Raw genomic sequence first — 23284 nt, forward strand, 5'->3', positions numbered from 1 at the left:
GTTTTCATTCATGCATGGGAACGACAGCGACTAAGTCACGCTGTCTCCAAGTTAATACGTAGGCGACTGATCTGCTTGTTTACTCCAACAGCATGCTGGTGTGCAACTATATAATCGTCCGTTTTCTCTGAGCTCAACTTGATCATCTGTCTGCCTGCGATAGTGACTGCATCACGGTGCGGCAGCGGCTAAAATCGTACACTGTGAGAGCACCAAATGGACTGACACTTCAATTTCCTCCCTGGTGGGAGATAGGGCGAACAGAGGTGGGTATTATACAGACCACAGCACCAGGAAAGTCGGACCGCCCCCCCCTTTTTTTTAAGCCAGTATTGACTCCCTGGACAGCGCAGACGAGGCCATTTTATCCTGCTGTCCTTTGTGCCATTTTGAAGGGAAATTTGTTCGCTCTCAATAAACGACAGCTTGGACTTAATTTGCTTTTGAGCAGCATTACTTCTTTTTTGGACACGTACTGCTCTACAAAGTGTGTGTTTTTATGTGTGGACATAAATACACGGAAGGACCCCTCTCTGTCGCTCTCTCTCTCTGCCTGCAGATGTTTTGACAGTCTTGTCGTCATATTGTTACCTTACACAGAGCTTCATTATTGGCGCACAGCAGATGCCTGTCTCCAAATGACATCAGCGCACCAATTACAAGTCTCCCAGGCTAATTTGCCGTTGTGCCAGGTCAGAGCGGGGTCTCCCGCTTATTTGTGCAATATGCGAACCAGTGCCGCACTTCAGCCGGTGAGAGAATAGCCTATGTGGAATAACGCCGCCTTTCCCCCACCCCCAAGAACTGATTCCGTTGTGCTAACAAGGGGTCATTAGGACAATTGAATTTGTGTCGCTACATGCCTGATCAGCGCGACAAGATGCAGAGACGGGACTTTATTCATGCCTCTGGCGTGTTCAGGATGGGGGTGTGGGGGTGTGAGTGTTTGGGTTATAAAGTGAAAAGCAGTAACGCTGAAGAACACACATCCATTTTTTCCAGAACCAACTGGACCATATTGCGTTTGTATCATTGATTCTAACTGTTCTGCCCAGATGCAGAACCTTCACAGTTGAATTGTCAAATTCCCCATTTAGTGACAGACGGAAAGAGTTGTTTGTCCACCAACACGGCTGTCTTTCTGCTCAATGCATTCACCTTCACCATTGGGTCTCAATAGGTGGGTTGGAGAGAGTCCCAAACTAAACCATGGGAATATTAAAATAGTCTATAGTTTTATTTTCAACCTGTGCCCGTTTTCTGGTCCTTTAGGGAAAAAAGGAAGACAAGCTCGCATGCATTGTAATTTCCCTTATGTGGCATGAGTGCCAATCAAGTGGTGGAGGCAGGTGAGCAGGCCAATCAAGAAAGTACTGAGAACAAATGTACTTCCCAACTAATAAAAAAAAAAAAATTAGTTCAAGCTGTTTTTATTTTGAAAAATGTGAAAATTCTCCATGTTTAATATTTGGTGTTCATTTTTTGTGTGTTTGGTGTGTCTTTTTCCGCTTCCGGCTGAACTAAGTGATAAACATAGCTGTTATTTGAGGGACAGTATTATGATGAATGGATATATTAGGATGTTTTAGGCCTTGGCTTGGAGACATTTTCCAGGACCCCAAAGCAGTCTCTCAGTCATCCTTTGGAGTGCGAATTTTCCATTGAAATAACTGATTGCTTGGCAAAAACAAGTGCTTTCAGGGCTTTTCAAATAATCCGCAGTGTTATTGAAGGTTTTTACTCTGTGCGCGTGGGTGGGTGTGTATGTGTGAGTGTGAGCGGCATCATTCCTACCTGATCCTCTTCTCCACCGCCTTCCTCATCATACTTGAGAATGTTGTCTCGCACGTCATCCTCGGGATCAATGAGGAGTTGCTTAGCCTGTCGTTCTTTATCGCGGCGCTTCATCCAAACCACAAAGAGTAGCACCAGAACTGCAAAGTGCGCACACACACACGTAGCGTCGTATTACAAAACGGAACCGTGCTTATATTTTCATTCACGTGTAATCGGATCCTGTGTCTTAGCATTTCAGGCCGGTTGTAAAGTATATATTTGTTTGATAATCCTGTGCTAATCTAATCGTCATTGGGATCATGTTTAGCTGCTCTGCTAATCTACGATGGCAGCGTTTAGGTGACACTCACTGAGGAGGATGATGATGCACAGCAGGATGGCGATGATGGCGCCCGTGCCTAGGCCGGCGGCCATGATGTGCTGCTGGTCAGTGCAGTCGCCGTTGATGTCGCACTGGCACACTTTGACCCTCAGGTGGGAGGTGTTGAACAAAGGCAGGTTTCCAGAGTCCGTGATGATGATGGGCAGGTCGTAAATGCCACTCTCGAGGAAACCGATCTTGAGGCGCAACTGAGCGTAGTCACCTGCAGAGCAACAAAGAGAAGGCAGGATTGTTTAAAAGTGGGCTTGTTTGGGTCATGGTCATTCTTGCACACTTGTCAAACCACTACAAATACCACATTTCCTCAAATAGTGGTTGGCCTCAAATAACCGCTTTGCCCCAATTATTTTGGTGAGTGTGTCATCCACCTGAGGTTAAGACTTCCCTCAAATTGCTTCGAAGCCACAATTGTTCAAACACTGACATTAAAGAGTTAACTGCTGAGCCCATTTTAACTGTGTTCCTTGACAAAGGGTGGAAGCTTACTGGGATCTTATTTGTTGTGCCCATTCTGCCTTGCTTCTTCATGGGAGTCCTTTTTAAATTACACATTGACTGGAAATAAATTGTAATACAGTCCTGGAATGCTAATGGTGTTTATTATTATTCCCAAAATCTGTTAAAATAGATGCCCAGCCTTCCAGCTGGGTAAGAAAAACACCCCCGGCCGCTATTTGCAGATACATGCATGTATATGCTATGTATGACAAATTCCAACTTGCATTAGTATATAAAATCCAAAACAAGGATTTTCCATTTGAGGCTCACAAATCTACTGAATGACATTGGATAATGCTGCTTAAGCTTAAAACTACTCGTTGCGATTATCCAAATGGTATTATCCAAAAAAGATACATTGTATTTCAGCACTGACGTCTCTCTAGCTAAAATGTTTTGGGTGGTTTTTAGCAGAATGTGCAGAACATTTCATTAACTGCCACATTCCAATCGCAGGTTGTTCATATTACCAACATTAGCAGCACTCCTCGCCAGGTACAGCCGAAATAGTCAATACTAGACAAGATAGATGCTGACATGAGACACAGACTTTTTTTTTTCTTGAAGAGACTGAGGGCTGCAAGAAAATGGGCAGCTGCTACAAATTGATACTGTCTTGTTTAAAACATGAGTTGAGCAGGTACTGGAAATTGCTTTTGACAGTCCCGATATATGAAGTTGCAAGGTTATGAATGGCGCGCAATGAATTTGGTTACTCAGCGGTGGACTGGGCTGGACAGATTGTTTTTCATGTTGTCTTATATTTATGGTCTAAAGGAGATTTTTCATATTATTTGTTGACTGTCAAATTAGGACTTCACTACTGCATTAGCATAGTCATTCCTACCACTGATCCTGGTGATGGTCCAGTTCCTCTTAACATCGACGGGCATGTTAGCCAACTCGAAGGCAAAGGGCCCAGCGTTGGGCATTAAGTCGCCGTCGATCGCCGTGATGTTGATGGCGTTGGGCTCGGGTTTCTCGCATATTTCCACTTCCTGGGGGAACACCCTCGGGGCGTTGTCGTTGATGTCCATCAGGTAGATCTGCAGCGTGCCAGTGCCAGTGGCGAAAGGGTTGCCTGCATTGCCACGAAACACACGTGCATAGACATTTATGCAAATCTTGAAAGTTGATTGCGGAAATATGCGGTGGGCAGAAAAGAAGAGGCGACTGTTGTGTTTCCAAACAGCTATCGACTCCAGTGGGATTGGCCCCATCCAAACGGCATACTGATTTAAGAAAGTAATCTCAAGTGAGGCGGCAGACAGAAAGAGTGCGGTACTAGAACATTTGGATAGTGCGAGTGTGTGCGTGCGGGGGAGAGAAGAACGCCTTCCTGACCAAGGACACAGGATGGGAATACTAAAGCAGCAAAACAGAGGCCACTGTCGCTCCTCTCAGGCTTCCTCTATGTATTCACTGTGCTAAGATGCTTCTTTACCATTCAGGCCACGCTCAAAGGAGCTAGTCATCCAGTCCTGACCCATTAATACTGAGAAACCTCTTTGCTGGCAAAGTTTTAAGCCTGTTGGCCTCCGCTATGCTCTGCAGAACAGGGTAAACTCGAACCGAGGTAAATCCTCTTCAGGGAAAAGTCGACTTTATCCATGCAGCCGGATGCTTCTCAAGATTCTTAACACATTAGCCTTAAGGTGAATAGTGGTCAGTGTTTGTCTTTCGGGCATGCTGGACGTGTGTTGTTGTCCCACAAGTGGCTCAATTAGACATCGATCCTTGTACAAGGCATCACCTTCTGACAATAGTCACTTTGAAGCATCCCGGCAGAAGCAGCTAAACCATGAGAGCAGCGCATTGAAAGGAGCTGAACAAAACAAATGTGAATGGTTACCTACCGTTATCAGTGGCCAGGAATGTGGCATTGTACATGCTGTTCTTCACAAAAGGCGATTCTCGGTCCAAAACGGCCATTGTTGTGATTCTACCGTTGTTTGGATCAATCCTCAGCCAGTTGGCCGGATCGGAGAGTCTTGTGTAGCTGATGAAAGACGCTCACATTCATAATCACCTCACTGAACTTCTATCAATGTTGAATAAGGCTGTTTTGTTTCGCACGTGGCGACATCCCATCATCCATTTTGTGGAAAAATACAAACGTGTGGAGCAACCAAGCGCCGACAGATACAAAGGTGCTACGATGAATGAACTGAAAGGAGCAGTCAAGCTAACATATCCCTATCAATTTCACACATAGCGTCATGAATATTCACAGATGGGAGTCAAAAGTATCACCACTGTTGCTCATTATCTGGTGCGATTTAACCAGAATACAGTAGGGCGCTGCTCGTTTTTAACCTCCTACCGGATACTTTGCTGCATGAAGCGATCAGGGTCCTGCGCTGTGAAGGTGGTCAGCATGGACTCCGCCGGCTTTCCCTCTTCCAGTTTAATGAGTTTGGGGTTGGGATCAAAGTAAGGGCTCTCGTTGACGTCCAGCACTCGTATGGTGACGGTGGCGGTGGATTGACGGGGAGAGTGGATGCCTCTGGCTAGGGGCTCCTCATTTCTGGCCTCTACTGTCAGCACGTATACCCTGTGCATTTCATAGTCAATCGGCTGGGAAAACAGAGGACAGAGATAGCGAGGCATACGTCATCACGTGAAATAGGTTGAGGGGGGAAGGAGGAACTCGTATTAAATGGCAGAACATGATGTGAGAGTAACAAGGCAAATTAAAGCATTTCCATTTCCCCTCCCTGAAACTCCTCCTGTGAAAGACCCACAATAGACTCAGTTATTCATTCGGTGCCTTGGTGAATTAATGGAGAGCAGCAAGCCCGCCAGCTTCTTATTAATTACCTTCTTCTGTTTGAAATACAAATGAGAAGACACGACTCAAATTAATCTGGCTGATAAAACAACTATTATCTGTTAGACTTGCTCCCAAATGCCACTGCATGTTTGTATTGTTGATGGTTGCATTCATGTCTTGATAGCTACAGTACATAACAACAATAAGACATCTTGCGCTTTTCTAAAGTGGGAATTTTCAACTGGTGGCCCACGCGGTCAGCAGGACACAACTATATTAAAACCGCTCCAAGTACATCTGATTTATTACTGTGATTGCTTTCAATTAAGCGGAGGTTCAGAGGGGATCGAGCCTTTTTCCGTTGCTCTTGCTGAATGTTCAGCAAGCCCCCTCGCTGCCCATCTTTAATATTCCTTTTAAAACTCTTTTTCATTCTTTGGCTTTTGGACTCGGCATGAGACTTGATTTTTAGTTTGACTGTTTTTGTGTTTTCTACTGTCTTTGATTAATTTATTATTTGTTGTATTTTTGCTCCATGGACAGCACTTGGCATACAGCGGTGCTTGTTTAAAAAAAAAAAAAAAGCTCTAGAAATATATGGTGAGTTGAATCGAGTTTTTGTAAAAGTGTCTTAGCTAACATTTGATTCGGTACTTTCCGGCCATGTCTGCAATAATGTGCTTGTGTACTTGGTTTGACCAAAACACAAAAGTCTGTCACACCATGAAACATGGGAACTATACAGCGTCTCTATATGAATGTAATTGGTAAGGTTCGAAAAGGTAACCTTACCTTGACAACCGTCACCAGGCCCTCGTTATTGGTGGGATCAGTGGGCACAGAGAACCTGCCGGTGGGGTCGCCCCCAGTGATTTTGTAGACAGCGTTCCAGGCCTGAGTGTTGGGTTGGTCCTTGTCAGTCACCGTCAGGTTGGCCACAATCACGTTCACGCGGTTTTCGTGCACCTCGCCGAAAAACTGCAGGAACAAGCGTACTGTTAGTCATCAGACAAATGTTGGGTTCTTATCATCTTGTCATGGTCATTCCGGTGCCCGTTGTCATCGAACAGCACAATAACATCACGTCTCACTCAAAGGACTTTTTGCGCTCCCCCATTGTTGCATGTGGGTGGGCGGGAGCGCCTCCACGCCTGGCTGACTGCTTGTGTAGCTGAACATAAACTAAATAAGAGAGCGCAGTTGCCACCGGAGCGCATCCATATCGAAACTGGGCAGAGTCGCGAAACCCGGGTAGCTGTTCACTCACTGCTTACCGTGTCAGCTGTGAACTCTGGCGGATTGTCATTGATGTCGGTGACTCTGATCACGGCAGTGGCTGTGTTGGAGAGGCCGTAAATGGGGCTGCCCTCCATGTCAGTGGCCTGGACGATCAGCATATACTGAGGCACTTTCTGCAGTGGAAAAGCATGAATGGTTTGAGAGTAGTAAAACCTATTTCCACAGACTTGAAAATTGTAATGTACAGTCCAACATGATGCACCTCACGCATACCCTTTTCAAAGATTTTCTGATGGTGACGGTTTAGTCAATAAGGTGACTCCTAAATTACCCCCCCCCCCCACACACACACAAAATTCCAGCATTCCAAGAGAACAGATTATGTCTGGCGAGTCTCAATTTGGTGGTCCCACTCAAATCAAATTAACAGTCAATTCATAATACAAATTGTGGAGGATATTTCCTGGTGCCCTTAGCAGACTAATGTGGCGGCACACATAAAAATAAAAATGTGCATAACCAAATTATAACACAGTTAAAATGACTTTCTTATTCCTTTGACTAATATTGATTAATTCTCCAAGGAGGGAGGGAGGGAGTTGCACCACTGCTCCACTTTACTGTACACCAGCATGAAGTTGACAAATGACTACTTCCACATTAACAGTTACTCAGGTGATGGACTAGTCACTTGGTAATGAGAATAGGGCAAATTACTTTCATGGTGGCGACTGTCGCACATAAAACGGCGGCCCCAAGGCGGAAGTGATTGAGCAGGCAAGCAAACCAGATTGCCCTCACTAGGATTACATCAACCGACATGTGCTTTATATTTCATTTTATTTATTTTGTTCCCACAGCTCTGTGAGCCAATTAGGGGGAAAGGTGGTTGTTTACAGCACAGAGGAAGGATAAGTAAAAGACGTGTGCTTTGGAAATGAGGACAGAGAATGTGAGAGGAGGGGATTATTAAAATGATCGGTGAGGCGTGCAACATTCTTCTCGGATTAAATGGAAAAAGCCAAGGCCAGCTCGGCTTGTAATTTACGTGGTAATCAGCAAATGTACTTTGGCTCATTGGCTCTATTAACAAACATGCCCAAGTTGTGATTGCCGTCATACTTAACAAATACTTGGCTCATTTATGTAAAAACTGTACATTTCGAATAGAGCAAGGACGGAGACTTTGGAAATAAATAACCACAACATATTTCAGCACGGATCTTGCCACGACTACGCACTCGCTCGTACGGGATCCCACATCCTCCAATATTGGGATATTACACCCAAAGGCAGAAAAAGTGAAATGTGGACTTTATTTAACAGTATTCTGTCAACGTAGAAGGAGCTAATGTAATGTAATGTCTGATTGTTGTCAAGTCAGATTTTCATCACAACTGAATGTTTGGCGCTCCTTTACGTTTTGTCATATTATGTGCTACCGTCTAGTTTTGACATTTATAACATAACTCGTTAGTCTAAGGGAAGAAAATAAAATAAAATAAAAAAGACAACAAAATAAGCAACCCACCTCTCTGTCCAAGCCTGCTGCCACAGTAATGATGCCTCCCGTTTTATTATTGATGGTGAACATGTTGGAGGTGGGACTGTCTGGGGTCTGAGACAAGATCTTGTAGCGGATCATGCCATTAGAAGTTTTGGGATCGTCTTTATCGACTGCTGTTACCGTCATGACAACTGTGCCTTATGGACAGGAAGACAACGGTATATTTTTATGTCAAATCAAATAAATATATACAGCGTGTGATAGCGATCGGCTATTTCTTTAGCTACTGTTGACGTTACCTGGCTTGGAGCCCTCAGGGACGGTGCCGTTCCAGATGGGGTGGTTGAATTCGGGCCTGTTGTCGTTCATGTCAATCACATTGATCACAATGTCAATGGGGTTTTCTACTTGGTTTCCGTTCAGGTCCACCGCATGAGCTCTCAGCTGAAGGAAGACAAAGTCACACTTGAAGGGTGGTTCCAAAAAAATATCACCACGCCTTGGTTCTATTTTACTTTCGCTGAAATCCATTTTATTGATTTCTTGACAAACCGCTTTTTGGAGTCAATGACCATCATTCATATTTGATGAGCAGGCTGTATCAATGCAATGCAAAGTGTTGGCTAAGTCGCTTATCCAATGATCTTCTCGCTTCTCATTCAGCCATCATTCCTTCTAATGCACATGCAAAATCACCGACTAGCCACTGCAGTCGAGAGCACTGCTTGAGAGCTCAAGATTATCTCAACATATTGAACACACACGGACAAAGTCTTTAAATTCTCAGACGGATAAATCCAGTTCTCTGAGCGCCACATCATGGCACAAAAGTCTTTATTGAGTCTGAGCAGACTGTTTCGGCAACACATGACCCTGGAGCATATACCAACCAGGGGGGAAAATACAACATTGCCAGCGAGACCGTACAAACAGGCAGATCATAAGGAAATCATTAGGGCTTGACTTACATGGAAATTGGGAATATGCTCTCTATCCAGCGGCTTGTTAAGCGAGAGTTCGCCAGAGATCGGGTCGATGAGGAAGATGCCAGTGGGAGGTTGGTCAGCGCCAGGGCCTGTCACGCTGTATCGCAGAGATCGGTTCTTGTCGTGGTCTGAGCGGATCTGCGAGTAGAATGATTTGTTAAAACAAAGGTGAAAAAATTGACTACCGTATTTTCCACACTAAAAGGCACACTGGATTATGAGGCGCACCTTCAATGAATGGCCTATTTTGTAATATTTTTCATATATTGGACGCATCACATTATAAGAAGCAATCTACAATGCATCCATTATATGGAGCTACGCTCAAGGAAATGCCAACAGAACACTACACTACACTACACCCTGATTTATATAGCGACGATCAGATGTCAGTAAAACTGAACCAACAGCAAGTTATAACATTGACTCGTTAACATTGAACTCTCTTGCGGCTGCTCTGTTTTCGTGTTCAACTGCGAAACCGATCGCCTTAAGTTTGAACTCTGCGTTGTAAGCATGTCTCTAGCAAGGAGCCATTTTGGGTTTGACATATTACTGTAATGACCATACACAAAGCGCATCGGATTTTAAGGCGCACTGTGAGCTTTTAAGAAAATGGAAGGCTTTTAGGTGCGCCTTTTAGTGCGGAAAATACAGTAATAATGTAACCAATACCTGTGGGTTTTTAAACTGATGCAAACAGCATAAAAAAAATCAGCTAGAAAAGTTTACTTGCAATCTCTGATTAAAAAATAAAAATAAAATGGGTCAACCATTGTTGTCGATTGTGAAACTGCTCTTTTGTAATCAATGTTGACAAAACATAATAGTCCTTTTTGGCATACTCAGTCCTTGATTGTTTACTGGTTATTTCGATCTGTAAGGCATTTGAATGGAAATGATCATTTTCCCTTTCCAAATCTATATAAATTTATAACAATTGGTAAGCCAATCCCTCATGTCAAAAGCTGTACCCACCCAACAACTCTATTATATATGCTAATAATGTCTGGTAGCTTGAGTGTCTTATTGACAAATCATTTAAATAGGAGGAATAACATTGATTGATGGGTGGTATTGCCGATCTGTCTGGATGAGAATGGTTGCCACTTCGTTGTAAATTGAAGACCTCTGTACCGTCTTCCTGGTTCTTGCTGAGCGTCTCCTTTCCTCCTGACAATACTATCCACTAAGCTCAGAAAGATCTCATTTTATGTGGCTTGCGTCAATATCCCGTGATACGTAAGAAATGTGCGTAGAGGATACTCAGAAGGATCTCCTTAACTGTCCTGAGGAGTGCTTGTCCTTTGTCAGCCACCCACACCGAGTCTCAACTGCAAGACTGTTGTCAATAAAAGGTGGTTGAATGTGTCCTTCAGCCATGATAAAGGCACAAAAATATCTAAGGAACGACTGCGCTGGTGAGCACTTATAATTTCTCTCTGGCATCATACGACGGCGGTTGTACTGCATGGCCCTTAAAACAAAATGAGGGAAGGGCGGCGGGGGTGACCGGCGGGGGTGACCTTCAGCAAAGAGCCGTAAATACGAAACATTTTCTTCCAAGTCTTATGGCCATGACCTTCTGAGTGGAAGCTCTCGGCTATGGGGGGAGCTACAGGGTTGTCATATCAAGCAAAGGCTTTTCACTCAAGATATGAGCGGAGTATGATTGTGTGTGTGTGTGTGTGGGGGGGGGGGGGTAATAGTTACCCGAACAAGCTCTTGTGGGAATGGAGCTCGCAAGTTCTCCGCGACATTGATTGGGGGAATAACCCAGTCTCTCTTCATGCGTTTCAGCTGGCTGTCCAAGTTCCGTGATGGAAATGTTATTTCCTTCAAATCCTTGGACACGGCCGGATCAGAAGCGAGTTCCATGACCTGGAAAAAAACATTACATGATTTGCTGCATCAACTGAATTTATGTGGAAGATACAATTAGCCATTCGTATAAAATAGTAAGGATAGCGAGAACTGGTCTTATTGAGTTTCACAACAACATACAGTAGTATTTGATCAAGATCGTAACTCAGTTTATTTTAATATCAGCAACAATACCCACTGAATCCGTTTCAGCATCCAAAACCCACCAATTCGTTGTAATGTCTTATCAATTCAAAAAAAAACAAAAAAAAACACATGTCTAAAACCACAATAAAAGGAAATTAAGCATAGTCACATCGCCAACTGTGCGCCTGGAGCAGCATGCCTTTTAAGTAGGCGTGGCCAGGTGACTGGCATCAGGGTCATAACTGGTTAGCCTCTAGACGTGAAGTGTGGCTATGGACAGTCAAGTTATGTCCGTATGCTAACATAACTAACATTATTTTGCCCAATACAACCCTAGCATCGAAAGAGCAGTTCAGAACGTTCAGCGATAAATTAATAGACCTTAAATTTTCCTCAAAATTAAGTCTGACACAACTCCCTTGTCTCGACAGTCAACATTACAACACAACTCTCCTTGACATGCTCTGGTGTCTGCAGTTAGTGCAGCAGCAGGATTACAACCGCAGCACCGCTTGGCTTTAAATGGCAAACCTCATCTCATGTCCTGATAAAATGCACCCACACAGACACAACCGGCTCCCATAATAGATCTGCCATCCTCCCTCAGCTGTAATGAATGAGATTTGAAACAAAGGAGGATGGTACCTGGACGCCAGACACTAAACACACAGATGGCTCAAATTGCCTATGCCGCTCCGGAGACATGAAGAAGGGACTGAAGTAGTGCCATGGAAAGTTACAATAACCTTGAACACAAGGCGGGAAAGAAAAACAACAATTAAAAAAAAAAAAAAGAAAAATCCCTTGAACTCATTATACTAACTAAACCAAGCTAGGGGACCCTCCAGATTGTGGGCCATATATGGCCTGTGAGAGACCTTGATCCAGCCCACTGTGCAATTGTATGAACAAATGAAACCAAAGAGAAACTCCTTAGAAATGTTTACACACAACTACAGTATGTGGTTTAAAAAAAAAATGTTGAGCATTGTTTCCCCACCCCTGTGCTACGCGCTGCCCTGCTTTGAATGTCCAAACAGAAATGATTTACCACTTTTCCACCCTACAACGAGCCGTACCTCTTTCCGCACTCACAATAGTGCACACGCTGACCACTGTCAGACAGCTTCCACTAATCATGTTTGAAATTTGATTATAGTGCTTGCGCACACTGCATAAGTAACAATGCAAGCAGATGCACAGAGAGCTGTCGTGCTTTAGAAATATCTGTTACCTTATTAAAATCGGCATGAGTGAGAGTAGCAATTATTTGCAACCTGCGCTGGGAATGATGAATGGCGTGTTGGGATTGTTCACACCGGCGTCTATCTTATCTACGAAGCCCCAAACCGCACGCACGCGCACAGGCACGCACATGCACACACAAACACACACTGTTCTGACAGCTTCAGAGCCTCAACAGTGAATTGTGATTTACCCTTTAAGAAAACTCCCTTGTTTCCGCTTCTGAGTGCTGTGCTGCAGAGTTCAATTGGAGGTAGACACGTTCTCATCCTAATGAGGTTATTGTTAAGTTTGTCAGTGATTAAAATGTCTCTCTCAACAAACACTCACGGTGATAATAATTTAAAAAAAAAATTAAATAATCACTGATATGATGAAAAAATCATTATGCACAGGATGCAGAGGCGTAGCCTGATTTATGATGTTTAAAATGAATAAAATAATAATAAAAAGGCTGACAGTTTACCTGTTTGGGGAAAAGTATTTATCTTACCAACAGCAGTGACTAATAGTGTCATTAAAACCTATACCCGCAGTTGCATTTGTGTGTGGCTAATGATAGTGCTTGGAGAGGCTGGGAAATCATTACCGGCTAAAACTTTAATTTAGTTAGTGACTAAGAGATGTGCCTGCTGGCCCCAAGAATAACAGAACAATTTGTTTTTATCTGCGACCACGGAAAATTAACATGCCCCTTTCCTGACGTTGTCCTTGGTACACACACGTTTACAAATAATGTTGTCACTTTTAGTCATGGTATTGATTATGTACATTGGGTGGATTATTGCATTGAGTGTTGTCCATTGTTCGGAAAACAAATCTTTTGGGTAAAATAATCTTTTGGGATTCTAAGTGTTAAAATGTCCAAACGTCAACGTCTCAAAACAATATTGTTAAGATGCTCACCAGTAGCTATATGACTAAGCAGACACATTGTTTGTGCTAATTGATGTTTATTGCCATTAATACTCTCATTTTGGTTTTTCTTTCTCGATTTTCCCCATTCCAATTTGCTTGACACAATTCTCAGCTTAAGCTTATATTGACCTTTTTTTCGGGGGGGGACAACGGACTGTGTTCTGGAAGCCTTTGACTGTTGTGCATTTGAGTCAGTCTGCTTGTGCCGTTTGAAGAGAAACAACTCTGAGTGAAGGTCGGCGGCGGCTACGCCAGCTTCTCACGCTATCTGCTAAAACGCTTGTCGTCACTGATGACCCAAGTTGGTGTTTTATGTTGTACAGTACATGTCATTCGTGGTTGATTTCAGATGACTTGATAAATTTTACTTAAACACAGAGATAGGCATGTCATGGACGCTAGAACAAATGATCCCAAAATAGATTCAGCAGAATTGTATTAGAATTGATATGGTTATGAAATCCAAACAAATCTGAACTTGGCCAGCTGTTTTTCCCTTTGGCAGTTCAACACAAGAGGCCTGGGCTATGGTTTATCGATGGTCTCGAGCATGTAGAACTGAAAGAAAACATGTCTTGTCTGTGTAGAGTCTTGCTGAGCAGGATCACATAATTCCCTGGCATTCAAGTGAAAACCTACAATCCTAGAAAGCCTTTAGAAGTTTCTTTCATTTCCTGACTACAAGATAGACCGATATGGCATGTGCACTTCTTCAATGTGAACTTTCTCTTATCCTCGGCCAAAGACAATGTTGACATATGAGCGCTTGGACGACGTAATTAATCGCAGACGACTGCTTGTCTTGTCCAGGAGAGCTCCAACAGATGCTTGCTGTCTCGCAGAGACGGCGCAGAGGCAATAAGCTCACGATCACAAGACGCGCTCACTGAAATCTTTTTTTATGAGCAGTCGTTGTGCATCTGCTCTCGGTAGACGTTGACCGTGTTAAGTATATGTTTGTGCTCCAACTAAATTGACACATTAACTTTTAATTAGCAGGCATCCATCTTGTCTCATGGAACACCTGCTACAGTTTGGGAAACTAGTCATCTGTGAATGTGCAGTGCGGGTAATCAGCGCAAGTTGATTGACGCGAATTGATCCGACTGGCTTTCTAATGCAGCAAAGTACAACGTAAAACTGTCGTTCTCGGGATCCACTTTTGATCACCTAAAAGAAACGTGAAAATATTTTCTTGATCAACTATGATTGAAGTTTAGTTTGAAGTTTTGCTGACTCACCTGCTGGGTGGAGGGTGTCAGTCTGGCAAGGGTTATCCACTGTTGCTGAGTCGTGTCGTCAATGGCCTTGATCAGCAGCGCTGACGTCTGGGGTCCAGAGAGCTGCAGATCCCGGGCAGCGTAGACCACCCCGTCGGCTTCTATCCGGAAGTCCTCTGGGTTATTGCATTCGAAGCGCACAAGACCCCCTCGGCTGCAGTCGACAAACCTCACTGCAAGGGAGAGATAAAGTTAAGAATGGGCCCAGTGGTGAAAAACAATCCTTAAAAAAGGACAAAGACAAAGGAGGTGGAAGACAGACAGCTAGACAAACACACAGAGCAACGGAAGGTCCACAAAGAGTTTGTGATTCCCTCCCCCATGCTCATAAATTATTCACTTCAAGCTGTGCCCCAAAGGTATCGCTCCAAACAGGTGCGGAGGAATATCGAGTTTGAAGAGGAGGCGACTGAAATTGAACTTAAAGAGCCATTGCCGTTGGGGGTGATCCAAAAAACGAAATAGTATCACCACAATTAGATGTGCAGATTTCATGCGGCCAACGTATGTGCTGTATAATCAGCCTTCAGGTGCTAGCTTTGTTGCTCACAGCATTCTGGAATGCCTTGAATGGAGGAATCCTCCAAGGGCGCAAGTGAAGTCTTGTGATGTTTATTTCATCACAACATGCACACAACACACAGATGTACAGAGACACCAAAGACAGGTGTCTCATGGGGGCTCCAGTCCAAGCGAGGGCCTCGGTGGCGGCGTTACAACGCTGTGTTACAAGCGAGCGGCAGTACAGAATAGCAGCGTGGAAATGGATGGACAGTCTTTACTACTATATGACCCTTTTATCTCGACCGTCATCCCCAGCTAGCAACTCTCATCTTTACAGCGCACAAAATGGCACAAGGGCAAAGATGGAAAATCATTCTCCAGGTTTATAGTTTGTGTAGAAGCTCTGGCTGTTGCTGCTTTGAATTATTCAAGCAGATAGGGGCATTATTTAACAAAAGCCTGCAAGGGGGCACCTCATCTTTCTTTCTGCTGGTACCTCGGGGGCCCAACACCCTCTCCAGAGAATCATTTGCACTTGGATGAAGTTCCTCTGGGCCTGTGCGGAGGATGTAGTAGATCGACTTGGGATCATAAGTTTAACCTAGAGGCCTAATTAATAGCCAGAATGTTCCACGCCCTGTTCGTAAAATAAAACCGTGATGACAGAGATGAATGTTTTCTTTATTACTGTGAGTAGCGGTAGACATATCATATTTCCTTCTGACTTCAACTGCAGTGATCCAGCAAATTTGGTGTACCAGAGCCATAACAGTAGATTGGCAGATATGCTCATAGCAACATCGTTTGATGACGTCAGCGGTAGTGTACAGTGTGACATAAATTACTTGTCATTTGTACTGCAACACAACAGGGCAGGAGAAAGTGAGTGTCAGCTGTTCAACTTCACAGCCCCATCTTGGCATTGGAGAATTCCTTCATACGCAGTCGCCCTCCCACCTCTGTCACAGTCCCGATGTTACTTATGAAGGGGTAATGCTGGTTTGAATTTGTCCCCCAGTTCTGTCTGTGATGTTTATACAGAACAGCTACATGGGAAGAAAAGGGCTGAAAAAATGTATTTTTTGTCCTGAAGAGACCATGGTTCCGCTGTCCCACCTTTTGTCAAATGTATGCAGCGAATGTCTTGAGCAGCAACTTAATAGTCTCTGCAGTGTCCCCCCCGTGAGTTCTTTATCTGAGCTCAGCTCAAACTCCTGAACATAGTCTGAAAATTTGAACATCACAACATCGCAGAGAGGCTCCACATTCCAGACTCACATCACAAATTCCCAGCAAGCACAACCACTTCCAATGATAATAAATGGCAATGTCCCTTGCGTGTGTATTCATTTATCAAAGTTGAAAAATCCAATGTGTTGGCAGAGCTATTGCAATCTCTATCTGGACACATTGGCTCCCCACACGACAAGGCCGAATGAGAGCTTGGCTGCCACGCCCCATCAGACATGTCGTCATGGGTACAACGATAAAGGATTCAGTGCGCAAAGAAATGCCGATGCAGCAGGGAGGGGCCTGGGGGTTAAAAAAGGAGGGGGGTGGGTGGGACAAACGGGCCCGTCAGCAGAATGGCCTGTCCAACTAATGCCCTGCACCGGGGTCCGGAATTACCTCCGACTCAATGATCCTATTCAACGTTTGTATGACCCCCACCATCACTGAAAACCAACACAAAAACCCTGGCTAACCCCAACTACCATCGTGCCTCTCTATTGTTTGCTCCATCACGTGAAAAATAAATACTCAGACCCACATAAATGGTTCCAGAGCAATGGCGAGAGCTGCATTTAATTTAGTTTGTAATATGGAATGTGGACTGTGACTGCACATTTTTTTTGCAATCTCCCAAGTTTAGGCCTGCTCGACTTTTGCGGTCCCTCTAATGTGCTGTAAATGGGACAAGCTGGAACAATCTCACGGGAGATCATGCCATCATGCACCATCATTCGTTTCCAAGAAGTGAGGTCACCAACAGTTGACAATTACTCATTGCAGACACATATCGATCCAGGAACGAGACCCATCCCCCACCCTAGCAAAAGTACCCCCCTGACTACAAAGACAAAACATACCCTAGCTGACGATCCTACTCAATGTGTGGTGTAAAACCACCAAATTATTTACCGACGCCATACTTCAAACCAGTGTAATCTGCAATTCTTACTGTATTCAACCTTTTCATGCACCCTGTAACCTGATAAAATGATAAGATGTTATCAGGTTACAGGGTGCATGAAAAGGTTGAATACAGTAAGAATTGCAGATTACTGTATTCACCCTTTTCATGCGCCCTGTAACCTGATAAAATGATAAGATGTCCACTGTAGTAACCACTGTCCCTGAAAGGGTTAAACACTTTTATTTTTGCCGAAATTGTAAATGTTTGTTATTCTTTCCAGTTGCACTTTGATAATCTCCTCAACCAACCTTTACATAGTTGTCTCTGCTTTAGTGCTAACTCAACAAAATGCTTCTCTAGGACATAACACCTCAGGAGTGGACCAAGATGACCGATCAGGGCGACTCGACTCAAACGGTGTTGCTGTGCTCTGCTCCAGAAAGAATCAAAACTACTTTGCGAACATTTTACTCATAGAAGCTCAAATGTGAGCTTGTGATGCATCCCCTTTTATCCAGCCAACTCAGTTCTCCACACAGTCAACTGCTTGGAGCTAAAGCTTGGATCTGTAAATAAGGACATTTGCCTTTTGCCAGACTGCAGTCCTTGAAGCCGTTCTAGTAATTCACTTCAAACGAGCAAAGCATTCCATGCATTAATAGTTATGCACTGTTTTTTCCCATGAAAACATTAAGTGTTTATGCGCAATTCAAGTGTAGCCTGTTAACAGCTCGTAAAAGTTCAAAGCGGCTCGATTTGGCTTTGTGTGGTTCTGAGAGTGGTTTTTCACGTTCAATCTGATGAGGACACCTGCTAAGAATACATCATGAAGATGCCCCCAAAAAAATGCATCCTGATACGACTTTCTCTTATCACACTCATCCACATTGCAATGCACAGCGATAAGCACCACGGCAGAATGAGTGGCTAAAAGATTTGGATGCTTCGCTGATTCAGGGAAATGACCCGAAAGGATGTCATTTTCACATTGTTGTTTGGTTAGTGTTAGCAAGACTACTTTACAGCTGGAGTAAAAAAACAAATTGCCAAATACGGTGTTGCCTTCTTTGAGAATGCTGCTGTATATCGGTATTTGCATAGGGTACAAAGGGTGTGTGCTTTGACCAGGTGGGAAATACCACTGGCGCTCTCCATTGGTCGTCTAATCCCACATAAAGTGCTAAGTACTCCAGCTAAGCAAAAGATAGCTTAACGAAACCATCCACTGTGAGCTTCTTACGGTGACATTTAGTGATAGCCCTTTATTCCCCAGGCAAAACCAGTTTATCTGCAAAAAGAGAATTCAAGTTGACAGTCTTTTTGAAACTCGGGATGACTGCGGGTCAAACTGCAAAGAACAAGCTCTGGGGGGGTGGGGGGGGTATTTACAGAGGTATGTTAAGCAAATAAAATTATTTTACAATACAGTGCAATAACAGCCAGGCATTGTGTGGATTATTGTGTCACCGGAGCCGAGAGCTGATAAGGTTAAGCTTCACCTATCAGCATATAGCAGGGAATAGCTGTGTTGAATTGAGTCTTGAGTGATGCATAAAACAGTTACTCGCAAGTCCGACAGGCCCTTCGCAAAGCTAGCCACAAAGGCGGGAATGTAACCGCCCGACCCATGATGCCAATATGTTTAAAAAAAAAGCTTACCATCAATGAAACAACTCTTTTTGATGATCTTATGAGACTTTGTGATGACAGTCGTTGGAAAGTTCCTGTCTTACCTTTGCTGGGAGAGGAAAAGCAGAAACAAGCCGACAGTAAGTGTGCCAAAGGGCTCCCCAGAGGTGGACCATCAGCGTGCTGAGTTTTTTTTTCTTTTTTTTGTAATGGAAAAACAGATTAGGTGACTTCTGCTGTGATGTCAGTGGCCTCGGTTCTGCTTTTCAGCACATGGGAAACTTGTAACCATGTTCTCTATACCCACAATAAATACCATCTGTCATGTGCTGCTTCTCAATACAATGGCTGGGAAACCCTATCTTGGATAAGAAATGAGACAACTTGACAAATCAAATAAAGGTCGTGTGCTGCAGATTCCTTGCTTTGGCGCTTATTTGGGTTAGCATGTAAATCACTGCGGTCCGAGAATTCCGCCCAGTTTGTCTGCACGAAGCGGTGGAGACATATTGTTTCCATTAAATTCCTGACAGAATGCATATTTGTCATCTGTGCAGTGAGCGCGTTACAACCGAGGCGCATTCTGGCAAACTGATGGACGGCAAAGAAAAGTTCTAGAAGTGGTTTGAAAAAAATGCATTTGACAATTTTCATCATTAAAAACCACAAATAGTTTGCTTTTTTGCCATTGGCTATGGACATGGGGAACAGAACAATTGGTTTGAGGATTCAATGACGTTCAAAATGAACGTGATACTGGTGTTCATTCACTAATAAATCAGATTAAACTGGGAGTGTTAGAGGGAGAAAACAAAGTAACAAAGTGCACAGTTCATTACATCTTTGATTTCCACAGACCTAAGGTTGTGCAAATGAATGTGCGGGAAGACAAGGCCATTATCCACAGAGACTGACCGCCGAGCGAAGCGCATGTTATCAATTTTGATGAAATTGATGCATCCTACATTAGAATGTGACTAAAACTGTCAAATCGCCCGCGTGATCACTCAGCTCACCGTTCACTTAGTAGTGCAAGAAGCAGACCAGTCAGTGACTATTATAATGATTCATCCCGGTGTATCCCAAGGAGCCTTCCCGTGTGATGTGCTTCACAAATAGTAGCGCAAGGGTAATGCTAATCCTCATGTCTCTAAGCGATGTCATATGATAACCATCTTGGGGCCTCATTGATTATGCGTACAGTAAATGAGTTAGCGGGGTCTTATGAGATATGCACTGTAAAGTCATAACAACACAATACAAGTTAACAAATGTGAGCAAATTATATACATATAAAAAGTCAATCCCGCTAAAGTGGCGCGCACAAGGAAAACACTCCATTGCTTGCACTTACCCACACAAACTCGCGTGTGCACACATAGAGAAGAACTAGCGTTGAGGCTTTGAAGGTCATTTTTGTCATGTATATCTTTTGTCACAAGTTTGATGCTGGATTTTGGAGAATAGAGCCAATGGAATTCTGCCTTTTCTTTTTTTCCCCCAATTTGGATAAGCTAGTGCACAAACAGGAGGCATGTGCATCCTCTTGGCCCAGAAACAAAGCAGCAGACAAAAGGAGATGAGGCTGGCAGCCGTTTCAAACCGCTATTATACTGTGTGATGGCATCTGAGACTCTCAGGCACCAGATGCAATGCATTTTCTGAAAATTCCTGATTTGCGCACACTAAAATGTATAACCACAAAATGCTAGGATCACTTATAAAATTCCTAAAAGGACAGAGCGAAACAAAGCTAAAGAGTCAGGTGGTGTGTCAGATTCACACCTACCCACCATGATCCTTTTTTTTTTTTTTTTTTTAAGACTCACGCGCCACACTTCTCTAAAAACCCTTCATGATAACAAAACGAACCAACCTGCACAGGCACTGCTTCTAGTGAAAGGCTGGGGGGGGGGGGGCGCAAAAAAGTCTTGAAAACAATGTGAGCAAGGAAAAAGAAGCCCCTTCAAAGCGAAGGATTAGGGCAGCTGCCAATACATGCGATGTGTGTGTGCAACTACCGTAGCACGTTTAAATCAATACGTGTCAAATTTCGCTTGAAACACAATTAGCCTGCACTTGACAAAGAAAGAAACGCGTAAAAACACAGTCCAAAAGACAAGACCAATGTTGCCCATAAAAGCTTTCTAGCTTATCTGCTCTGACAGCTTATGTGCCGCTTGACTTGCACAGACCAAGCATATGGAAAGCATACATTCTTGCATGTGAAAATGTCGTCAAATGCGTTAGGTGGAAGCATCGAGCTACAGCCACTAATCTACTTTAACCTGCATGATCCCCCCGCCCACCTCCCCCAAACCATTTGGCTTCCTAAGAAATCAAAAGAGTGAAGTAAGAAAATGGTCGCTGGTGAAAGTCTGTCTCAAGGATGAAGGCATCATGATTTTAAATGGATGGCAAAGTTGCCTGCCAACCAGAGACAAAGAAATCCATTTAAAAGCTTTTGCGAATGCTGTGAGTTGAGTTGACCTGGATGCCCCAAGCTGTTGCCATGGTAGTCAGACGACAGCGCGGTTACAACCCCCCCCCCCCCCCCCAAGAAGTAGAAATATCAGTCCCAAAATTGTTCTGCCCCTGCCATTTGTGTATATGCTTCAATTGTTACATCATAATGAACCTTTCCTCCCTAATTAGTGATATTTTGTAACAACCTTTCGATATCACTCACATACCCGTTTAGTAGAAACAAGGCTGGTGATACAGATGAGGGCAAGAGTCCTATTGATCCACGTCACATTTTTTTTTGTTTGTTTAATGAAGCAGTTCTGCCTTCCAATTTGTAAAAGAGACATATCTTTCTATTAGAACTGCTCACTTTCACATGCATGGCTGCATTTTTTTATTTCTGCGTTCAAGCAATTTGGCATCATCCCACCGGCCAAATTGAAACACAGCGGCTACGAGATCTCGTCTCACATAATGCGCACAGGATTGCACTGCATGGAAATGACAAAGTAGAGCGGAACCTCGGCACAATTTTGGGGTGAGAGTAAATTGGGAATGAAAACATTGACTGTACTGTTCATAATGGGTTTGTGATGATTAATTCTTGTTTTGAAATCACTGTATTTGACAAAACCATCATCATCTCGAAATTCCACTAACGTAAGGGGCCGATATTTGCAGCCTTAGTGCTAAATGTACTAAGATGGGAAGGTGATCTAATCATAGGCCGCAACTCGGGCTGCGTCAAATTAAAGTGGTGCACAATTCATTCTGCATTTCCGGAGTAGTACATGTAGACAAATGAATTTGGCACGCGCAATGTCTTTATATGGCATGTCAGAAAGGCAGGTGTAAACCGGCATACAAAGCGGTGCCAGCATCGCCCAGGCACAATTAGAGGCAACAGAAAACAGCGTTTCTAATTGTGTTAACGTTTTTCAAATGCCAACAAAAATGATCACACCCTGTCATCTATTCAGTGATGCAATATCGGAGCTTCACGCCACAGAAACTCCTTTCAACTCTCAATTTCCTTATATCAGAGTCATTTCAGCGGGACTGTGACAATTGATGTGGGCCTGTCCTGAAAATGCTTTCCCAAGTTTTAAAAGCAATGTTCCACACAAGATAGGCAGATGCATCCAATTGCCATGAATGAAAGCGACCAGAACATCGCTTTTATGTGGTTGCTGGCTTTCCCAATATTTTTGACACGGTATCATTCTGTTGTGTAACTGAGTAATATAATTTTGTTGTGTAACTTACGAATGTTTTTTTGTCTACCACTTCCACTTCCAATTCTATTGCGTCAAGCCTCAGTTTGCACTTGCGGTGTGCTCCCCACTGGTGAAATCTACTTTCAAAAACGAAGGAGGTCTCAAACACTTCTGCACCTGTTACCAACAGCTTACGCGATCGGTCAGTGAGTGAACACGTAATTTAGTAGCCGCTATTTGTGATCTTAGAAAAAGAACACAATCATAGCAGATCATGCGCAAAACCAACCAACATCGGTGCGCTCATTGCAAACATGCAATTTAGCGCCCACTACATGGGATCTTAGTAAATCAGGCTCTTATTGTTTATCATCATGAACTGGGCCTCTGCTGTTAAGTACACCAGTAAAAATGCAATGTCAGGCGTGAGCGATTAGCACTGGCATGAGTCCGACACAAGAAGCGTCCCCACTAACGTGTACTATCTGTGTTAAGGGAGCATGGCTGTGTGACTGGACTCTTACTCCCATGTAATCAGCTCAACTGAGTGGGTGCAGAGAGGGATGTGTGCAGCTGTGCTTTATTACAGACACAATGAGTCCCAGATTAGGGGAAGTGGAAGGGGGGCGGAAGAGAGAGGAGAATCAAGAAGGGGCTGGGGGGGGGGGGGGGACAGGGGGGGGTCGGGGGGGGGGG

The 23284-nt window shown here is 43.8% G+C and overlaps 1 protein-coding gene and 1 long non-coding RNA gene across 2 annotated transcripts in view; one reads left to right on the plus strand and one right to left on the minus strand.

Annotated features, from left to right (window-relative positions):
* The window catches only part of LOC109521285 (uncharacterized), a 167295-nt gene that overhangs the window by 95245 nt on the left and 48766 nt on the right, over positions 1 to 23284 (plus strand). The window lies entirely within an intron of this gene.
* Positions 1 to 23284, minus strand: part of cdh2 (cadherin 2, type 1, N-cadherin (neuronal)) — a 59290-nt gene that overhangs the window by 7324 nt on the left and 28682 nt on the right. Inside the window, exons 3-14 of the mRNA XM_019879066.1 lie at positions 14597 to 14808; positions 10896 to 11063; positions 9165 to 9320; positions 8496 to 8640; positions 8221 to 8393; positions 6725 to 6862; positions 6243 to 6428; positions 5001 to 5254; positions 4534 to 4676; positions 3525 to 3758; positions 2148 to 2381; positions 1795 to 1934 (exon numbers count right to left, since the gene is read on the minus strand). Of these exons, the coding sequence (XP_019734625.1) occupies positions 1795 to 1934; positions 2148 to 2381; positions 3525 to 3758; positions 4534 to 4676; positions 5001 to 5254; positions 6243 to 6428; positions 6725 to 6862; positions 8221 to 8393; positions 8496 to 8640; positions 9165 to 9320; positions 10896 to 11063; positions 14597 to 14808 (2183 nt within the window). The remainder of the gene's footprint in view (positions 1 to 1794; positions 1935 to 2147; positions 2382 to 3524; positions 3759 to 4533; positions 4677 to 5000; positions 5255 to 6242; positions 6429 to 6724; positions 6863 to 8220; positions 8394 to 8495; positions 8641 to 9164; positions 9321 to 10895; positions 11064 to 14596; positions 14809 to 23284) is intronic.

The sequence above is a fragment of the Hippocampus comes genome, unplaced genomic scaffold, assembly GCF_001891065.2.
Source record: "Hippocampus comes isolate QL1 unplaced genomic scaffold, H_comes_QL1_v1.1 scaffold85, whole genome shotgun sequence".
Taxonomy (NCBI): domain Eukaryota; kingdom Metazoa; phylum Chordata; class Actinopteri; order Syngnathiformes; family Syngnathidae; genus Hippocampus; species Hippocampus comes.